Below are 20,800 nucleotides of genomic sequence, written 5' to 3' on the forward strand. Positions count from 1 at the left end.
AACGTTTCATGCGTCTTTGCAAGGAGTCTTTTGATGTACGCTACGATAGCATTATGCCTATCAATACGTGATTCATGTGTTATACAGCATTTTTTTAGGTGATGGTTTAGTGTCTCTACCCCCCTGCATCCTGCCCGATATGTACGGTTTTTTAACCCCCCTTTCGCACTCCTGGATATTTTTGGCATTGCGACCATATATAATTAGATTGTAAATAAGTACAAAGTAAGTATCATATGTGCATGCCATCGTCGATATTATTTAAATGCGGCTGTGTTCTTTTTCAGTTTAAACGAAAACCATGTTTCTAACGCGAAACATACGTTAAACTATAAGTTTATGATAAATTGTGCATCATGTTAATACGTCATGATCCAAAATGTTAGCGTGCTATATCTAACAGGAAATGACTACGTTAATAATGTCTAATAATGTTCTTATTTTTAATCTTCGTATTTCGTCRAAYGCACAAAACAAACTTTCATTTATCTTTAGAACCTTTAACATGATTCGAAGCTGCATAATTAATTAATAAAACTTTCTTGTTTTCTTGTTAATGATGTGCATACAAATAGATATAATATATATATAAACTTTTTSATCACTTACTTTACGCGTATAACATAATAATGATGAATCAATTTCATTTGTACCATTTGCATTAAACAAATTCACACACAACTCGGGATATTTTTTCTTTGAATATTCTTGCTAAATTATCGATTAATTACATACACAAATATGAGAGTTAAACGAAATTCATCCGAGTTATTAATTGACTGCGAAGGGACTTAAACGATATATCACGAAATAAATTAAATAAAACAAATTTGCACTTTGCTTTTTTTGAATTTGATTAAATAACATATATACGTCTTGAAATAAAATAAAATAATAGTATTGTAACTGTAATGAAAAGAAGTGACAATTATTAATATCAATTGTCACACCAATTGCGCAACAAATAACAAGAGCAATGATAAACCTCCCATGTATTTGACAAATGACAAGAAACGAGAAAAAACATCCTATGAGTATTTTTACTACATATATACATAAAAAATGGAAATTATTGTTTTCTTTAAATATCTCCCGACACAAAGTTCGACGCCAACATTTGACCGATGCAGCATGTTAGTCGAGTATAATAGAAAACATAGACACCTCGATTTTATATAATTAATGGTAACCTATCCGTCTTTTCTTAATATTATCTAAAGAAAATATAAATTATATATATGTATATATATATAAAAAAATATGATCCTTCTTGTAGCATATTATCATTCGTATCCATCTTCCGTTAATTTGCTTAAACAATCGCAAGACTTGGATTGAGTAATGTATCTAAAAATAAAAAAAAGAAATTTATTTAAAAGCCACGTCGCGTAAAAAATAATAATATACTATTACTAAATAAAAATAAGAAATAGAGCTTTACATAAGCATATTAAGAGTTGCAGGAAAGAAAAAAACAAAAGTATTAGATTCTTAAGCGTAACGTTATCGCTGAGAAGAAAAATGTTAAATGAAGCAAAAAAGCAAAGCARAACTAACCCAAGATTTAAAACAATATCTTGTTTAATCAATTGTAAAACAACCGTTTATTCGTTGGATCCCTTCGTCCAACGCAGAGAATCATTTTGCCTGGTTTGGCATTCTTGAAGGTCTGAAGGGCCTTGGTATGGGTTGCACCGTCCATTGGTATGCCATTAATTGCTAATATCTCATCACCGACCCTAAGTGTACCTTCCTCRGCTGCTTGACCACCTTCCATAATATCCTTTACAAAAATACCCATGTAACCCTTCTTGTTGTCGGATCTTCCGACGATCGAGAAACCAAGTTTCTTTGTGGCTCCTTTTTCCAAGCTAACCGTCAACAAATCTTTCAAAAGACTTGATACTCTTTTAGGATAACAAGCTGGATGTGAGGTTCGTTTTCTGATAACTTGAAACTTTCTCATACCAGTCATCTTTTGTTCGGTATCATATCTGGTCTCGTTAATGGATAATTCACTTTTAGGCCGTTTAGACGGATTTTCTTCGGATTTCAACCGATTGTCACCACCATTATGAAGAGATTCAGGTTTCGGCACGGTGGTGGATACTATTACTCCAGGGTCTGATTTACTCTCTTGCAAGGTCCACGCTTCGGAATCATTTCGAGGACGAGGAACTCTATCTAAATCAGCCCAAGTATCACCGATCTCTTCGCCAAACGCAAACGTTGGTTCTCTGGCGATTTGAAGCTCAACGTTTCCCGCACAACTGCGTAACGCATTTCTAGCTTCGATGATTGTCATCCCACGTAATCTGCGACCACAGACTCGGACGATCTCATCGCCGATTCGAAACAATTTAGATTTGGCTGCTTCACCGTTGGAATCTAATTTCGATATTACGTAAAACGGTCTAACTGCTTCTCGTCTTTCTAAAGATATACCAAGATTGCCTGATCTTTCAACGCTTAGTTTCATAGTCTTTAATTCTCGACGTATTAAAGTAGACTTGGCTGGTGTTGAAGTTATCATCGTTGTTCGAGGATTATCAGCGAAAATAATTCTCTTAACTTTGTTGATTCTATTGATAGATTCCTCTGGTGATATTTCAGCTTCCAAAGCAGAACGAGATCTTTTAGGAGTATAATATTCAACCGGATTATTCATTAACATTGTCAATGAATTAATCTTATGAGCTGGTGGACTATCTTTGCAAGGAGACGAAGCATTGTCGACGAGAGTTAACACGCTGGCGCTACCATATTTTCGATTCCTTAAAGAAGTCATTGATTTCGTTTGTATCAATGTACTTGGAACAATTTTATTCGTCTGAGAAACAGTACCAACTTTCTTCGTCATTTTTATTGGGAATATTTTCGAATATTGACTCGATTCTATCTTAGAAACATTTCTAATGGAATTATTCAAAAATTCTGATTTAGTGCATTGCTCGTAATCATCGAAAGTACTTTCGTCGCAACTATCGGTTTCATCATCATCATCATCATCATCATCATCATCATCATCATCATCATCATCATCATTATCATCATCATCATCATCATCATCATCATCATCATCATCATCATCGTGTTCCGACATGACTAACGTCGATTCAGTTTTCCTTGAATTGCTCAAAAAATGATTTGCCTCCACGACGGTGTTATCATTAACATTTTCGGAATCCTCGCTGCTAGTTTTTGAAAGTTCAGCTTGGTCGATGATAGGCGGCAAAGACAGATCTATACCTTGATAATCATCGGAAGTTATAGAATAGCTACGAGGCTTAGTCATTCTTYGAATACATTGTTCACTGTCAGGAGAATCAGCACCTGTTCGTGTGCTATCGGAATCGTAACCACTCTCATCGCATCCTAGACGAAGATTRTTCATAAGATCCTCCAAACCGGTTAAAAGGCAAGATCTTGTTTGATCGTTCCTAAAATTGATATTACAAACAAATCATTGTAGAAATAATTTCAACAATCTATATATAAATATCAATTTAAAATAATAATCTTACCTATCGCGTTCATGAATGTTAATAAAATGATTCCTATTTTCGGTTCGACTAGATGTATTATTAATTTTCACGTTGACCTTAGACGTCGATGAAGAACATTCCGATATATTTTTCAAATTACTACCCTTCTCTAACTTATTCAAAGTCTCCTTTACTAATGCTGTACCCTCTTGAGTCTTTAACACCTGCTGATTCATAAGAATAAAGTCGATGACACGTTCCTGTTCCTGAAGATCCTGAATACTACGACTTAATTGTCGTTGCTTTTCATATAGGAAAGTCTCCCTTAATTGTTCATCTCTATTATTATTATTATTATTATTATTATTATTATTATTATTATTATTATTATTCAGGGACTTTAATTGAAAAGCAGATATGTTTTTAATGGCACCATCGCTTAAAGCTTTCTCCATAGAATGATGGCTCTCCTCCTGAATCGTAACGTTTCTCGACGTTGAATTCGAACTTAAGAAATGACTTCTCTCCGTTGAGCGAAATAAATTTTTCAACGATTCCACTCTGGAAACTCTCTTTGGCTTGGGAAATTCCGAAAAGGAATGTTCGTTCGAACCCTAGGATTAAACCAAAAAAAAAGAAGGTATTCACGTGAGTCTCAAATGAAAATGAAACAAAGTTCTTAAGTTAATTACATTTTCCTTTTCCTCCAAGCTTTCTTCGTATCTTTTTCGATTTGGACTCCAACGACGTCTTCTACCCGAAACCGAAAGTAACTCCGAACTTTCCGATCTCTTCAATTGATCCAACCTTCGACCTACTTTCCGACCCCATGTTGAGATACCTACAAATTAATCACGATTGTTACCACATTGTATAATACTTTTAAACTTTCACTATTTTTTTCCTACCCCTTAACATCTTATTCAAATGATCACATTCAAATTGGAAAATAATTTATTGACACGTTATTGATTATACATGACTTTACAAAAAAATTGTTCTTCTTTGTCCTAAAGTTTATTTAGTACTTATTAACATAAAAGAACAAGTAAAAGCGTGAATTTTTTAATTATTTTCCACTTTTTCTAAGTTATTTTAATTGTAAAATTTAATAAAAATAATAAACAATTTCGCGATTTGAATCGTTTCATTTTCAATTAAAAATTAAAAGCACAGATTTTGAAAAATATCGTTCAATCGGTCTCCTAAATACTAAAGCAAACTTTTTCATGTCATATATATTTTTTTCCTCTAATTACAACCTAAAATATCGAAATTTTATGCTTTAAAGTAAAAGTCAAATTTTGTCTTGACCCGTTTTATTATATCACCCAATTTGATTTCAATGTTAAATGAATTGACAAGAAGGAATTGTTGATACCTTTACGAGTTATCATGAACGATTGTCCAGTTACAGTTTTTTCAGACTCTCCAGCAGGGTCTCTAGTATCTTTATCGAGTCTCTTCGACGAACCATTTTTATCATTCAACAAAGAATTTTCATTCTGCTCTATAGTAACATCGTTCATTGTCACTATCTCCGAAATTTCGTCTTGCGGTATAGGTGTAGCTGATACCAGTTGAGGACAAGTGTCCGTTGTTTGTCTTTTGAACAAACGCATTATGACGTGTTCTGAAATCATAAAACAAACAAAATTAAATTCTACCAAAAATTCATATTAATTAATATGAATAATTAATAACGAAATCTGAAAGTTTAATAGAGAACACCGTAACAGAGGACACCATAATAGTGAGCATACCTAGACTATTAAACACTAGTCTAGATAGAATCAATTGTGTTTGATTACGTGTTTTGAATTTAACAGATTTAGGATTAACGATTAGCGAATGTGAAATACAGTTTGTTTTTAATAAAAATATATAATAATGTATGTCTTCTTAAGAATATATAAAAAAGAATCGGAACATTAATGATCGAGGTAATATTAAAGAAACTTCTTGTAATGTTTATAATATGTATTTTTTAAAAAAAAAGTCATAATAAAAAATGTTCAGTTGCTGAAGAAGTCCCGATAAAGGGACGAAACGTTCAATAAGGTCAAAACAAACGTTCTAAACAAATTGTTCAACCTGTCCAATTTCCCTAAAAAGAATAATTTAATTAAAAATTAATAATTTTATTTTTGGACGAGAGATAATAATTCATATTTAATCTTCAACAAAGAAAAACAAAAACAATCAAACTATAATCAGAGAATCAGAATATCATCAGACTGTTGTTATTCCAGGTAACAAATAAATCAGGACGAATCCAATGAAAGAAATCATTCTTCTAAATGAAAAAACAAGCACAGGTGTATCGGTTAATCGTGTATCGGTTAATCGTGTATCGGTTAATCGTGTATCGGTTAACGATCACTTTCTCAAGATTCGCAAAACGTTCAACGTTTAGCAAAACAGCAGCAGCAGCAGAAGCTTCCTACGAGCTCCGCCTTCTCGATTGGAAGGGCAAAAAGAAAACTTTTCTCTTGGTACTCTCTATAGCAATTTTATAATCACTATAACACGCTTACCGGTTTCATGAGTTGCGTCCTATTTCCAAATAACCGAGAGGAAATCGAATAAGGCGAGATGATGATCACCTTAGACTAACTTATTGTTCCTATCTATACAAATTGATCCAACATTTGATCATAACTATAAAGTCTACATTATAAACAATCAAAAAAGATAATCTTTTTATCCAATCTAATAAAACCTCTCCCTTCTCCTTCTCATTTTTAATGGTAATGTTAAAAAAAAAATCATCAAGTGAGCGAGTCCAAGCAAACTGGTTGGCTGCCGGTAAGCAAGTCAGAATTAGACGTCCTTCCGAGCTCACCTTTCCTCTGTGATGTAACACAGCGTTCGCTTTACGGAGAGAACCCTACTTGCATTCTCTCTCTTGATCGATCCTTCCTACCACTTACTTACACGAGGTATTATATCCTCGATTTCTCTTTTAAGTCTATCTTTACTATTACATATTTATTATACTTAAAATAAAAAATATATACAAAATAATATAATAACCTAAAAAATCTCAGAAAGCACTTATTATATTTTACTTTAAATATATATATTTATTAAATAAGAGATAGAATAAAATTATATAGATTTGATTGTGAGTTTTGAATTTACGAGGTATCGTACGTTTGCCAATCCAAATCCTTGTATTTAAAATATATATGATCAGATTATTTATTACTGAATGTACTTTCCAAGTATGTATTTTCCAGATAAAATATCTTAAGAAATATCGAAGTATAATATTTATGTATTATTATTTCAATTAATAACGTGACACACCCCTTGACGACACCCGGTATATATCGGTGGCAACAGACTCTCGATCCAAGAAAGGAAAACGAGAGAGAGAAAGAGAACGAACAGGGTGTGGAAGCTAAGGAAAAAGTACTACTTCTCGTGCCCACGTAGGATTTATATATACCTTACAGCCCGTATAAGTGCATATAGCGAATATTCGAGAATCAAAGTAACTCTTATCGATACCACATATCGTTTTCGATCTTTTGCCCGAAACGTTTAAACTCATGAGTATAAAACTTATTCGTTTAAACCATCCTCTTGCATCCATTTCCATATCGCCACATATTTGCTACCCATTTATGGCACTGTCCTTTAATTATAAAAAGAAAAAGAAAACAACAAGAAGAAAAAAGCACGAAAGAAAAGGGAGTGGCGTCATGTTATAAATGAAGTGTAAAATCGTGAAAAACTTGATCTTACCATATATATGTATATACCTATACTAATAAAAAAACGAGATTATGATAATGCGTAGTCGTCAATGATCGAGTTCGTTGACTCGATTCTCATTTACAGTGCGAGTCAGTCTCTTCTGATCAAATTTATTAATTAGTAAAAAAAAACCCACCCCAAGAAAAAAAACGTATATTCTTAATAAAAAAAAATTCCGGACAATATAAATAAAAAACAATAGATTAATCGAAATTAAATACAACACTTAATACTTCTTCCACGTACAATATTGAAACAAAAAAACTCTAGTAATAAATGTATTATTGTTTATTGTTTATTGATAAGAATTTTGGCCACGAAATTTTCATTCCCTAAGAGCCACAAAATATAAGAGTTGTATAGTGTACAATTAAATTAACAAATTAACAACAAATTAATAATATATATGTATATCAAATTCAAAGCAGCTAAATTACACAACTCTCAAAATAAACGGTCCATATATAAACTCAAATCACACAGGATATCCTGTAGTTGGTCGTGGCCCGAAATATAACCGAAGGTTTCACGATAAGCACGTTCATAATTACGTTAGCGATCGAGTGGTATCAATTTACAAGAAGAAGATGGATGCACCCACTTTGTCTCTTTGAGAAAGTGCAACGAATTGGAACGAAGCCAAAGCATGACGTGTACGCACACGCACACCGAGACAATAAGTGGTGGTAAAGGGGAAATTTTAGGCGTTTTTAATTTTCCATTCATATCCTATCTCTCCCCCTATTTCCTCCACCCCCCCCCTCTTATCTCCACCCTCTTCCTCCCTGTCGTTCTCCTCTGATTTTTCCCTTCTTCGTTTCATCGCCTTCATTTCCTCTTCTTATTCCCCTTTTTTTTTTTTCTTTCATTAAACGCACTTCTGCACTTTTTCTTCCTCCAGAAATAAATGTAGCGCAGGATGTTCATCGTCTCTCGTCGACGGAAGTGCCAACTTCCGCTCGTTGTCGTGTTTTCACGCTTTTTTTTTCCTTTTTTTTTTTTTTTTTTTTTTTTTTCTTTTAATATTTTTTTCTTCTAAGTGATCATGATCGTTACCAATTCTCAGGGCTATCTTAATGAATATTTTATTTTATACTATAATTCGATGATAAACTTAGTCATTAGGATCCAATATTTTGAAATAATTTGATAAAAAAAAAACAACTCTTTTAACTTTCCCCTCAAAAATATCTCAAATTATTCTTAAAGAAAAATCTTATCATCAATTTTATCTACAACAATAAATAATCTTATTTCTATTCTAAATGCAAAGATTTAGATAGACAGTTATACGAGCTCATAAATTCAAAACTCATTTTCCTAGAAAGAGAGAGAGAGAGAGAGAGAGAATGGACCATCCCTAATAGATATAATAATCTTGCTCTCACGAAGAATCATACTTCCGCATTGATTTCAACGATACCAAACGTCAAGTTCGAAACTAACCAACCCACACGTAATACGTTAGAAATTTACATACATTTACTTCTAGTATAATCTAAATAAAAAAAAAATGTTTAAGTATAATGATGCAGAATATGCCGAAAAAGGATACAAAACGTAGAGAAAAATAACACAACCTAAACACACACACACATACATACACACGCATGATCTTCTGGTTCGAGATAACGGTACGAGATCATAGGTGATATGCGTTAGATGCATTACAGTTAGCCTTCTTATTTTATTCGGCGATACTAATCGTTCTTCTATATCGTACGTGTATTACTTATTATACTTGAAGTAAATATATATATCTATATATATATACATATATACATGCTCATAGGTAAAAAAAAAAAATAATAAGAGAAAAGAGAACATACGTGCAGATGCACGTATTTGAAAACACGCTTTGAAAATATCTACACGCGGAAAGAACTCGTGCAAACGTTCTTGTGTTCACGGCCGAACACGATTCTCTTATTAGAACAAGACAAGAGAGTAAGAAAGAGAGAGAGAGAGAGAGAGAGAGAGAAAGAGAGAGAGAGAGAGAGAGAGAGAGAGAGAGAGAGAGAACAAGCTGACCGTAAAATGTAGGTGATCGGGTCTCGGTCTTTCTTGTGAACTTGGAAGAAAAAAAGTTAACTGAATCGCAACTACTTTCGAGTCACGCTACGTTTCTTTTCTCTTATCCTCTTTTTCTCTTCTTCTTCTTCTTCTTTTTCTCTTCCTATTATTATTATTATAATTATTATTATTTTTATTATTTATTCCATCTTTTTCTCACATCCTTGATTATTCTAATCGCACGCGAATATCCACCACCATATTTGCGATTTTAATTTTCATTGACGTATAAAACAAATGTGTCAAAGTTTCTTATAAGATATCTCCTTATACATTTATTGTTTGTATTATTCCATCTCAAGGATTTTACCGCGAATAAATGATTTTCCATATAGGAAAAAATGATTTAAGAAAAAAGAAGAAAAAGATAAAAAAAGAATAAGAGATGTATAACACAAATAAATATTTGAAGATTAGATAATTTTGTCACAGAATGATGAACAGGTGGGTCAATTTGCAAAAATGATTTTAGAGAGTATCCGATGTGTTTCTATTCTTGTTCAAAAGTTTACGGCTATGGAAAACGTCATCACATTTTTGACGCTGCTAAATGTATGTATGACCTTAAAAGCATTTACTTTAATAAGATGCAATCGGTACAAGGGTTCTAGTAAGACAAGAGGAAACACACACAACACAGAGCTAACATAAGTGAGAATTGTGCGTAATGTTAACGATGTTTATTGAAGTTACTATGTAAGTTCGTGCGTGAATATATATATATAATACATATGTAAGGAGTGCAGTTTAACGGTCCGTGCATTGAAATTTTCTCGAACGTACGTGCATTTACTCGCAAGTTACTAAAGTTACTAACAGTCTTCGAAACGATCGATTTTTTGAAAAAAAAGAAAAAAAGGGTTAATCGTTACTAAATTTACCAATTATTTCAATTGAAGTTTCTCAAAGGTTTCATGTATAGTAATATATTCATGTAGGATTATTTTTGATCTCCATTTTCTTATCCTGCTGTGATAAATTGAATCGAAGATATATGCAGGTAAATGCAATTGATAGATGTATAAAAGCACGTCGTATTTAAAAAAAAAAAGAACAGTCACAGTCGGCGTTTACGCGTCGCATCGACCATACTACTCTCGTTCGTATGGGGTATTTGAAATTCGGCGTGGTAGGAATCGTAACGTTCAAGATTATTACCCTTCTGCTCTCAATCGCGTTAATTAGAGTTAATTAGTATTCACGGACGAGCAAATGCCGTAGAGAGGAACGGTTGGCTCGCGATTATCGGAATGATCTCGGTTGCTTACTATTCCTATACGTTTCTTCTTTCACGATGAAAAGTGCGAGCCATGGATTATTTTGAAAAGTATTCTTGGAATTTGCAATGCCCCAATGAAAAATCCATTTGTCTATTTTCTTGGAAAACCGCGAGAGTTCGATGCACCACCGACCGATTAATGTTACAATGGTTTATTACATTTTCAAATGTTATTTTTTCCATTGTTAATTATTTATAGTATAACTGATAACATATATAATTAGAGCTTAACATTCAAACATCTATCTAGCAATATAATTGGACCGTTATTATCATCTCAAAATTGAGTCTACCAACGGATCAAATTTCGAATAAAAATAAATTACTATGATATTATATATATATTTCGCGTAAGAGTTAATTGAAGTTGAAAATTCCATGCGAACTCATGCACGTTCGAATATACGCTCGAATATACGCTCGAATATTATATCCTTTTTGATATACAAGGAAGAGAAAAAGGAACAATACCGTTCGCAAGGAAGACCATGCCAAAGCGTGGGAGAATCGTATAAACCGAGCAAAAGGCATATAATCTAGAGAAGACTACTTTAAAGTGGGAGAAAGAAAAAGATAAAAGGAAAGAGGGAAAATAATACTCCAAAAGGACAATCGACATCTGCTTCTGTACCGCATCGGAAACCTTAGCCATGGGTTTTACAGGATGAGGGCGAAGACAGGTTCCCATGGCCGGTAGGGCAAGCAACCGAACATATATATCTATACATACACACACACACACACACACACACACACACACACACACACATATATATATATATAAACCATAGAACCTCTATCAGGTGCACCAGAATCCTGACCCCTGTCAAAGAGAAACCTCTCATAAATTTCATCGTTTTCCTTCTCAAACAATACATCTCCTTTTTAACAATACAAATATTTTTGTAAATATTAATATTACACCGTGTAATTTAATTTCAAATCATTTTTATATGAATAATTTTAATTTATTTTTATTAAAAACAAAAAAAAGAATCTCATTTGATTAAATTATTCGACGAAATGTTTTCGTCAAAATTGTCGAAATAATTCGAAGAAACGCGTATTTGATTTTTTCTATCCAATGTAACTTCTTTCCGAACCAACGGAAAGAGATTTTTTTGCATCGAGTAATTAACAAGCCGTCTTAATTGAGCTAGTTAATAAAAAGTTTAAACTAAAACTATGAGAGATTTCTCGTTGGCGCAACACCGTTGCATTCTCAAATTTTCATGATGATTTATTAACGATCCAAGACAATTGACCTGCTTCTCGACCATAAGTCTCGTCTATGTCGCATCTAATTAAATTTTGCGCTAAGGAATAATGTTTTTGTAATAAGTATAGAATGATTTAGCCGAAGACTTTGACTTTAACGATCGTTTCGCACGAAAGCAATTAACCGGTCGTTTGCGTTTAAGTAACGATTAACGTTAATTTTCTAATCAACGAATCTAGTTTCTTTTCCTAGATGAAATAATCATTTTCTAATTTCTTCTTCTATAACAATTACTAAAATCACAGTTGTTATAATACAAAAACAAATGAGCGAAAACTGTTACCTGATTACAAATGATAATATTAATAAATAGAATAAACTATTAAAAACTGTTTTTAATAGATCTGATAAAAATAGGCCAACAGTTGTAACGTTAACGATTTCTTAGAGAAAGTATCATCGACTAGTATTTATAGTAAATGAATCGACGACCACGACGACGATAACGAGGGACGAGCAGGAGTAGTAATAGGAGTACAGCAAATGAAAGAACAGAATTTTCCCACGAAATTTCCAGCCAATCGGAGAATCGGAATTCACCTTTCGAAATGCATCAGCCCAGCAAATGACTAACTTACGAAAAAATGAAAAAGTTGCCAGCTGTAAGAGAAGCTTTTAACGAACCAACCGGAAACGTGTCCTTTGCCTACACACACACACACACACACACACACACACACACACACACAAATACGCACATATGTATAGAAACACATAAATGCAAACACGTGGTATGTGAACGTTGCACGTAGACATTTTATTTTGATATAAACTTTCGTAAATTTCCGGTTAAATACGCATATAAAAACAAACTGATTAAATAGATCATATAAGAAAAGGAAATAAAAGAAGATAAATGTTGATGATGAGTCGAAAAATCATTTCAAACACGTGATACCGTCATAAAGAATATTTTTAAAATGAGACTCTTCATCAATTTCGTTCGCAATCGAGATCATTTCATTTCAGCACAACGTTTTCCGAAGTACTATAATTTGATAAATATTAGTGTGGTGCATATGAAATGTCGGATTTTTTTGACATGTGAATGTTTTTCTTTCCCCCTGTTTTCGTTATTTTTTTGTTTCCGGCATAATTTTGTTTACGGTCGTACTGTCCAATGCCAGAGTCACATTTCAACAAAGCAGATTTTCTCAAAAGTGTTCAATTTTGTAATTTTTTTTACATTTTCTGAGGATGTGAATTCAACCGATATTCGTGTAATTTTGATATATCAGTATAAATAATGAGTATAATAATGCTGCAAAATTTGCACTCAATATAAACCAGGCGTTTGAGAAAAATACTGTTAACGATCGAAAAACTTCGCGCACCTATCTTATTCACCGGATCTTTCGCTAACTAACTTTTATTTTTGTAAACATTTACAACAGTTTTTACGTGCTAAACAGTGTAAAAATGAAGACAGTCTGAAAAAGTCCATATCAGAGTTTATTGATTCTAAAGATCAGAATTTCTTTAACACAGGCATCTGTGTATTATAATCTCGTTGGGAAAAGTGTATTTAAGCAAATAGAGTTTATTTTGATTAAATAAACAGATTTTGAAAAAAGATACGATGTTTTATATATTCACTTTAAAATCCGACATTTCATACGCACCAACCTAATACAATAAGCTGAACGGGGACGAAAATAATGATGGAGGAAAAAAAAACGAAAGATATAAATTAATAATAAACGGAAAAGAAATATAATCTAATAATGTAGAAAAATAAAAGATGAAAAGATAATAGGATAAATTAACAAATAGGAAAAAAGAAAAACAAGAGATATACAGTAATAAATAGATAGAAGTAGATAAATTAATAAATAGAAAAAAAAATAGAAATAGATATCAATTAAGAGCACAAGAATCGGATAAAGTAACGAAGAGAATGAAAACAGTGAAGATATGGGAATAATAAAGGAAAAACAAAGATAGAAAGAAAGGGTGAAAGATACAGAATAATGAATAAAAATGAAATTGTAAGAGAAAGAATAATTAAGAGAAACGGATATAAATAAATGCATCAAAATAGAAAGAAAGAAAGAAAAAAAGAAAGAAATTATATAGTAGGAGAGGAAAAGAGAAACAAGGACGAAGTAATATGAAAGGAATTGCGGAGATAAGAAAAGAGAGAAAAAAGAAAAAAAAAGAAAGAAAGAAAGAGAAAGACGTAAAGCTGCGATGCAGAGAGTTCGTTGGCCGATTGTCTACCTTTGCCGTGTTCTTCTTCTTTCTCTCTCTCTCTCTCTCTCTCCCTCTCTCCTTCTCTTTCTTTCTATCTATCTCTCTTACTCTCTCTTTTCTTGCGGTCCATTTCGTCCGCTTTATTCACCACTATCCTTAACCGTGGGTGTGAAAGTTACTATGTGTATGCTTACGTATCTATATGCATATGTATGGGTAATGTGTGTGTGTGTGTGTGTGTGTGTGTATGTATAAAAAAAAAAAAACGAAGAGAAGGGAGAGATAGATAGAGTGAGAGAAGATATATACAGGGTCTCCTTTCGTAGAGGGTGACGTCATCGATCGATAAAACAAGCAAGGAGTGCAGGTTGTCTCACGGATCCTCTTTCTCTCTCTCTCTCTCTCTCTCTCTCTCTCTCTCTCTCTCTYTCTCTYTCTMTMTATATGTTTTTCTCTCCTTTCGACTTTATAAGGAATCTTGTATAACCGACGCGTGATTCGTCCGGAGTTTGTACTCTCACTCACTCACTCATTCCTCATTCTTATTATTATCGGAGTCTCGTTTCGCGATTATGTTCGTTGAATTAATACACTGCTACTATTTATCTCTTTTTATAGACGTCTATGAAGAAGTGTAGATTTCTATTTTTTTTGTTTTTTTTTTTTTCTGTAAAAATGCATACGCATATATCAACGTCTTTGAGATTTTTCACAATCTTTTGTAAATTATCATTGGTTTGTATTTGATACGCGCAAGTACGAGTTAATCTAAAAATATTTATACATACGTATATACATAGAAGAAAAGAAAAAAAAACTAAACATCTGCATCGTAATAAAATCATAATGATGATCCCATCAAGAAAATAAACGTAATTCGATGCATGAGGACACACGTGGCTAAGAAAAAAAGGTAGCAGATCGAAAACAAAGTTGTGTCTCGATTAGGGTACTTCTTAAGAATGAAATATTCGTACGCTTGCAAGCTGTCACGATATTAAACAGCAGGGATAAATGATTGGAACAATACGTGTATCAAGTATCATAAACACCCATGTTATTTATGATCACCTATTTTTATTCCAAGTCCGATCAGGCTAATATTAAATTCATGAATTTGTCGATTTAAAAAGAATAAATACGCTATCTTATAACGAAATGATATTTAATTATTCCAATAAATTCATTATTATTCGTTGTAGTATCATTGATGATAAGATTCGATTAGATTTCCTTTCTATTTTCAAATGAAGATGAGATCGAATATACACGTTTGTATCTAATGTAAACAATAACAAATGCGTTATCAATAACATTGGTTAATTCTCGAAAGATCGACTATATTTATACACAAAGGATTATAATTTATTATATCTAAAATAAAATGGATTTCAATACTAGATATATTCGAATAAGATACGACAAGTTCATTTTCTAATGTACGAATGATGAAAAAACTTGACGTTATTAAATCATAAATCATTGCTGATATTTGTACAATATCTGAATAAAGCTTTCACGCGTGGGTTTAAAGTATTTAACAAATATAACTAGTTAACAGTACCAACAAACCATTTGTTCATGTTGTACATGTTTTATATCTGAATGATGTTCAGGTATAAAAGTAATATTTTGGGTATTCAAATACCAAATGACAACATTGTAAAATATTAATAAATATGTTTAGCAGGAAAATTTGACATGATTGATTGAATGATTCAATTTGATCAAAATAAAGTTCTAGTTCTTTATACTGTTCAATTTCCCTGCTAAGCATATTTATTAATAATTTGATTTTTGGACGAGAGAAACAACTAATTGTAAAATATATTCGATCGTAACTTTGTGTGTGAATCCCTGTTTAAAATGTTTTCTTAAATATTTTTTACAAAGTGCGATAAACAAATCAGTGAAAAAAAGAAATAATAGGTTTAACAATATTGTTATCATTAGAAATAAATTGATTGCAATTTACAATAGAGGATCGTTAAAAATCATCTTTCCTACAAAAGTATGGCATCGAATAAAACTTTCCGAACCGGACAACTTTTACATTACGTAAATACGTGTCAATGGAGAAATGCAAGTAACTTTTGAGGTCGGACATTTTTCATTAATGCTACGAACGTGACGAAAGATTTGTGTCGTCGAATTTTCATATCTCCATCTAATCTTATCGTACACAATTACAAACTAATTATTTCGAGGTATTAATGGACGCAGAGATAAGTGTTGTGCATGATATATCACTTATGGTAGTTTCAACATCAACAATCTACGCGCAATCCTATACCATTAACAATAATTAAATACGATAAACACGTATTTACTAGATAGATGAGCTAAATATCATTTGAAAAATTGTAGATTTTGTGTGTAATGTTTGAAATATTCTTAAATACTTCATTTCAATTTCACGAAACATACAATGTGAACTAAAACGTGTGCAATGTAATTATAATTTTAAAAACTTGATAAACACCAATTTCTTCCATAAAGTTTTATCCAGTTATATATAATATGTTTTAGCCATGACTACTTAGAAATAGACGATGACGAAAAATCATGCGAATTAGATGACACAGTCAATATTATAAATAATCAATGGATGAATATGACAGCAGGATGACGTTGCAAATATTATTAACAAGAAAACTAAAGAAAAAAGGATTATAATAAAAAAAAAAGGAATAAAAATAGAAAAAGAATAAGAAGAATAAGAAGAAGATGAAGATGAGTTGTAACAAAGAGAAGTTCGCTTGCAGAAGGTAGACTTCGCGCGTGGCAACCACGGACGGTTCTTGCCATGAAGAAACAAAGGTTAGAGCCGCGAGTTCCTCGTAAATCCTCTCGGCATCTCAAACTTTTTCTTCTTCTTCTTCTTCTTCTTCTACTTCTTCTTCTTCTTCTTAACGCTCGCCACGAAACTGAACTCTCCATTGAAGGAAGTTGTAAAATCGCGAAGTAACCGAAAGAAAAGTAGCATTGAAAATGCGCTCGTAGACAACAACAAAATATATACTACGAACCTATCTTCTTCTTCTTTTGTTTGTTTTTTTTTTCCTATAATAACAACGCCGATAACTAATCCAAATATAACCTAAACTTATACGTCGATTAGAAAAATATGATATGTGTAACATATTCATTGATGCAGTCTGTGTTATTATTTTTATCTATATAATAAATTAAAATAAACAAAAAAATATACTAAAGTATAAAATAATATATCGACAATAAATTGATAAGAAATTAACAAATAAAATACAAAGTAAGAGACACTCTCTTTAATTAATTAACATTATTAAATATTTATCAATTTTTCTCGCGAAATATATTTAACAATAAGGATTTCATTTAATTAATCGATAAATCGATAATTCATAACGCGTAATCGAATTATAAAATATAAATGTGAATAATAAAACAACTTACCTTCGCGAGTTTGGATCGAAAGAATCCTTGAAAGGGTCTCAACGAGAATTAAAGCATACTCCGATCGAAATAAATCTTTTTCTCTTTCCTTCTCTCTCTCTCTCTCTCTCTCTCTGTCTCTCTGTCTCTCTCTCTCTCTCTCTCTCTCTCTCTCTCTCTCTCTTTCTCTCTTTCTCTCTTTCTCTTTCTTTATACGATAGAACGATTTTGGTCACACAATGAAAATAAATTTCATCGGGGTTCGGGGTTCGGGTGTAGGTGGGAAAGAAAAAAACTATAAATGATCTATATAAGCAAGATGATAAATTATTTTTTTAACAGTTTTAAGCGTAAACTCGAAATATATATATATATATATTTTTATCTAAGAGCGAACGATCCGAAGCGCGGCACGACTCCGTCGAAACTGTCGAATCGAAGCAAACTCGAACAACCGGCCAGGATGGCGTTGCAAGCAACGTCAACCACGTGTGTCCAAGTACTGTCTTCTAAGTCAGTGAAAAAAGGGGTGGGGGAGGATAAATGCATGGGACGGTCCAACAACCCTTCTCCTCCTCCCCACCTTTTGTAAGGAATATTTATGTTTCTCCTACAACTTGTTTATATCTTCCTTTTTTTGTTTTCTTTTTTGTTTTTTTTTAAGCTTGCGACTTCTTTTTTTCTTTCTCTTTTTCTTTTTTCCTCTCCTCTTTCTCTTCCTCGGAAAGTTCTTTTATTTTTGCAAACTTTCACGAAAATCTCTACTTTCCAATTATTATTGCGCAGAAAAGAAAATCTAAAGATGAAGAGACAAAATAACAAAATAAAGTATCCGATAAGGAGAAAAGTTGGCATGAGTTAAACGTTATCATTTCATTTTGTCTCCTTTATTTTTTCTTCTTCGGGTCCCTGACTGGTAGATATCGTGATCGAGTATTCTAGAATCTGGAACGTGAAATTGCACGCTTTCTTCATTTAAAGTTATATATTATTCATTAAATATAGTAATATATTATATTTAATGAGCTTACTATTTAATAGGCAACTACAAGATATGTGGATGTAAATTTTCATAACCAATATGCAAACGTTGAATTTTCTCAAAACAACAGAAAATAGATTCACACGACTTTTTAAATAAACGGTCCATATATTGGGTTGGCAAGAAAGTATTTGCGAATTTTTTCCATAAAATAAAAGTGTTTTTTTTTTTACTTGTAATGAACTTTAATCTATAATGTWTAGTCCATTTTGTTCGATGACCTTTTGCCACTTCTCTGACAACTTGAAAATTCCACGCTCGTAGAAAGTCTGATCTTACAGCGTCATCATCATTAAAAGTTTTACCACGGAGGGAGTTGTCCAGAGATCGAAATAAGTGGTAATCCGATGGTGCAAGATCAGGACTATATGGTGGGTGTAACATCAATTCCCAACCAATATCCATCAATTTTTTCCGAGTAGCCAAAGATGTGTGCGGCCTAGCATTGTCCTGGTGGAAAATGACACCTTTACGATTGACCAATTCTGCTCGCTTTTCCTTGACTGATGCATTTAATTTGTCCAGTTACCGACAGTAGACCTCCGAATTAATGGTTTGGTTCTTTGGAAGCAGCTCAAAATACACCGGACCTTTCCAATCCCACCAAATTAAGAGCAGAATCTTCCTTTGTGTGATATTTGCCTTTTAAGCGGTTTGCGATGACTCATTAGGCGTGCACCACGATCGTTTTTGATTGGCATCGTTGTATACAATCCACTTTTCGTCTCCAGTGATGATTCGTTTTAAAAACGGATCGAATTCATTGCGTTTAAGCAATAAATCGCAAACGTTGATACGCTGTGTCAGATGAATTTCTTTCAAATCGTGCGTAACCCAAATATCCAGCTTCTTAACGAGCCCAACACGTTTTAAATGATTCTAAATAGTTGTATGTGAAACATTTACCTTCTCTGCATCCTCCCATGTAGTTATGTGACGATCCGCTTCGATGATGGTTTTAATTTCATCCTCATTCGGCTTAACTGGTCGACCTGAACGTTGCTTATCTTTAAGAGAAAAATCTCCAGAACGGAATTTTTCAAAGCAATTTTRGCATTGCCTTTCTTTAAGGGCTTCATCACCATACACATCACGTATCTTTTTTGCGGCTTGCCTTGCGTTCTTTCCTTTACGGAAATAATAAAGCAAGATATAGCGAAAATGTTCATTTTTGCACTCCATATTAATATTCAAATAAAAAAAAAACATTAAGATAATATCTGCGCAATGATTTGATAACGTTAAGTAAGGATTACAGATAACATATATAATAAAAAGAAAATCATAACATTAACGAGCATTATAAAAATGGGAGTGAGACATCTATAATAAAAATCCGCAATTACTTTCTTGCCAACCAAATATTTATTATTTGTATATATTTTTAGATATATAATATCAAGGATTCCTCCGATTGAGAACAGGATGTAAGAATGAGTAAAAAAGTAAATATTTTCGGGAAGGAAATAAAGGAGACGATTCGATTCGATTGGCAAAGTTAAAGACATAGTCTATTGGTACTGGGGACTATTCTAGCGCGAAAGAAGAAGAAGAAAAAGAAAAGGATGGAACAGGTTCTACATTCATTCACATCTTGCCGGGGACCTTGAACAGAAGAAAAAGCATTCCGTGCAGTTCCTACTACTATGGATGAGAAGAGAATCCTCTTCTCATCCTGTATTCGACGAGCACTGCCCTCGAGCTACGAAAGACCTGTCGTAAATGTCCAACAAGACGAACCAATAAGCTCGTCAATCCATGTGAAATCCCCACCCTCTCTTTTTCTCTCTTTGTCTACAAATTTAAATTTAAAATAAAGTTTACAAAAAATGTTTTAAAATTAATATATTTTTGTAAAATAAAAATAAGTTTAATATCGATGTCAAAAGTTATACTTGAGTTGTAAATTATTGATCGTTTGCATATAGAAATTTGTGGAATTGTCATTGGTTTCGAGCACACAAGGAAAAAAAAAGAACCCACAATACGAGATACGATTATCTTTCTACTTTTCTTGATATCCCATTTTCAAAAGAAAGAAATAAAGAGAACTCTTCAAGGTATCCAATATGACACGATAATCGTGAATATTCCTGCAATGCTCATTATTTTTAACGAGTTTCTTGGTTGCTCCACTTTATTGAAGTACAACAGGTGAAGTGCACTGCGAATAAATTTCAATGTTCCTTTTAAAGAGGGGAAGAACTTACGAATCGAGAATTTACATTATTCATATTAGAGCACGTGCGTAAGCAATCATTTTTATCTTG

At 32.6% G+C, this 20,800-nt stretch overlaps 1 protein-coding gene across 1 annotated transcript in view; it reads right to left on the reverse strand.

The window, feature by feature from the left end:
• Positions 1–1,265: 1,265 nt before the first annotated feature.
• The window catches only part of LOC106791808 (myb-like protein O), a 35,293-nt gene continuing 15,758 nt past the window's right edge, over positions 1,266–20,800 (reverse strand). Inside the window, exons 2-6 of the mRNA XM_014757744.1 lie at positions 4,867–5,118; positions 4,178–4,326; positions 3,525–4,099; positions 1,602–3,440; positions 1,266–1,347 (exon numbers count right to left, since the gene is read on the reverse strand). Coding sequence (XP_014613230.1) covers positions 1,284–1,347; positions 1,602–3,440; positions 3,525–4,099; positions 4,178–4,326; positions 4,867–5,107 — 2,868 coding nt within the window. The 5' untranslated portion in view covers positions 5,108–5,118 and the 3' untranslated portion in view covers positions 1,266–1,283. The remainder of the gene's footprint in view (positions 1,348–1,601; positions 3,441–3,524; positions 4,100–4,177; positions 4,327–4,866; positions 5,119–20,800) is intronic.

This window comes from Polistes canadensis, unplaced genomic scaffold, assembly GCF_001313835.1.
Source record: "Polistes canadensis isolate GaletaPanama2010 unplaced genomic scaffold, ASM131383v1 scaffold_344, whole genome shotgun sequence".
Lineage (NCBI taxonomy): Eukaryota > Metazoa > Arthropoda > Insecta > Hymenoptera > Vespidae > Polistes > Polistes canadensis.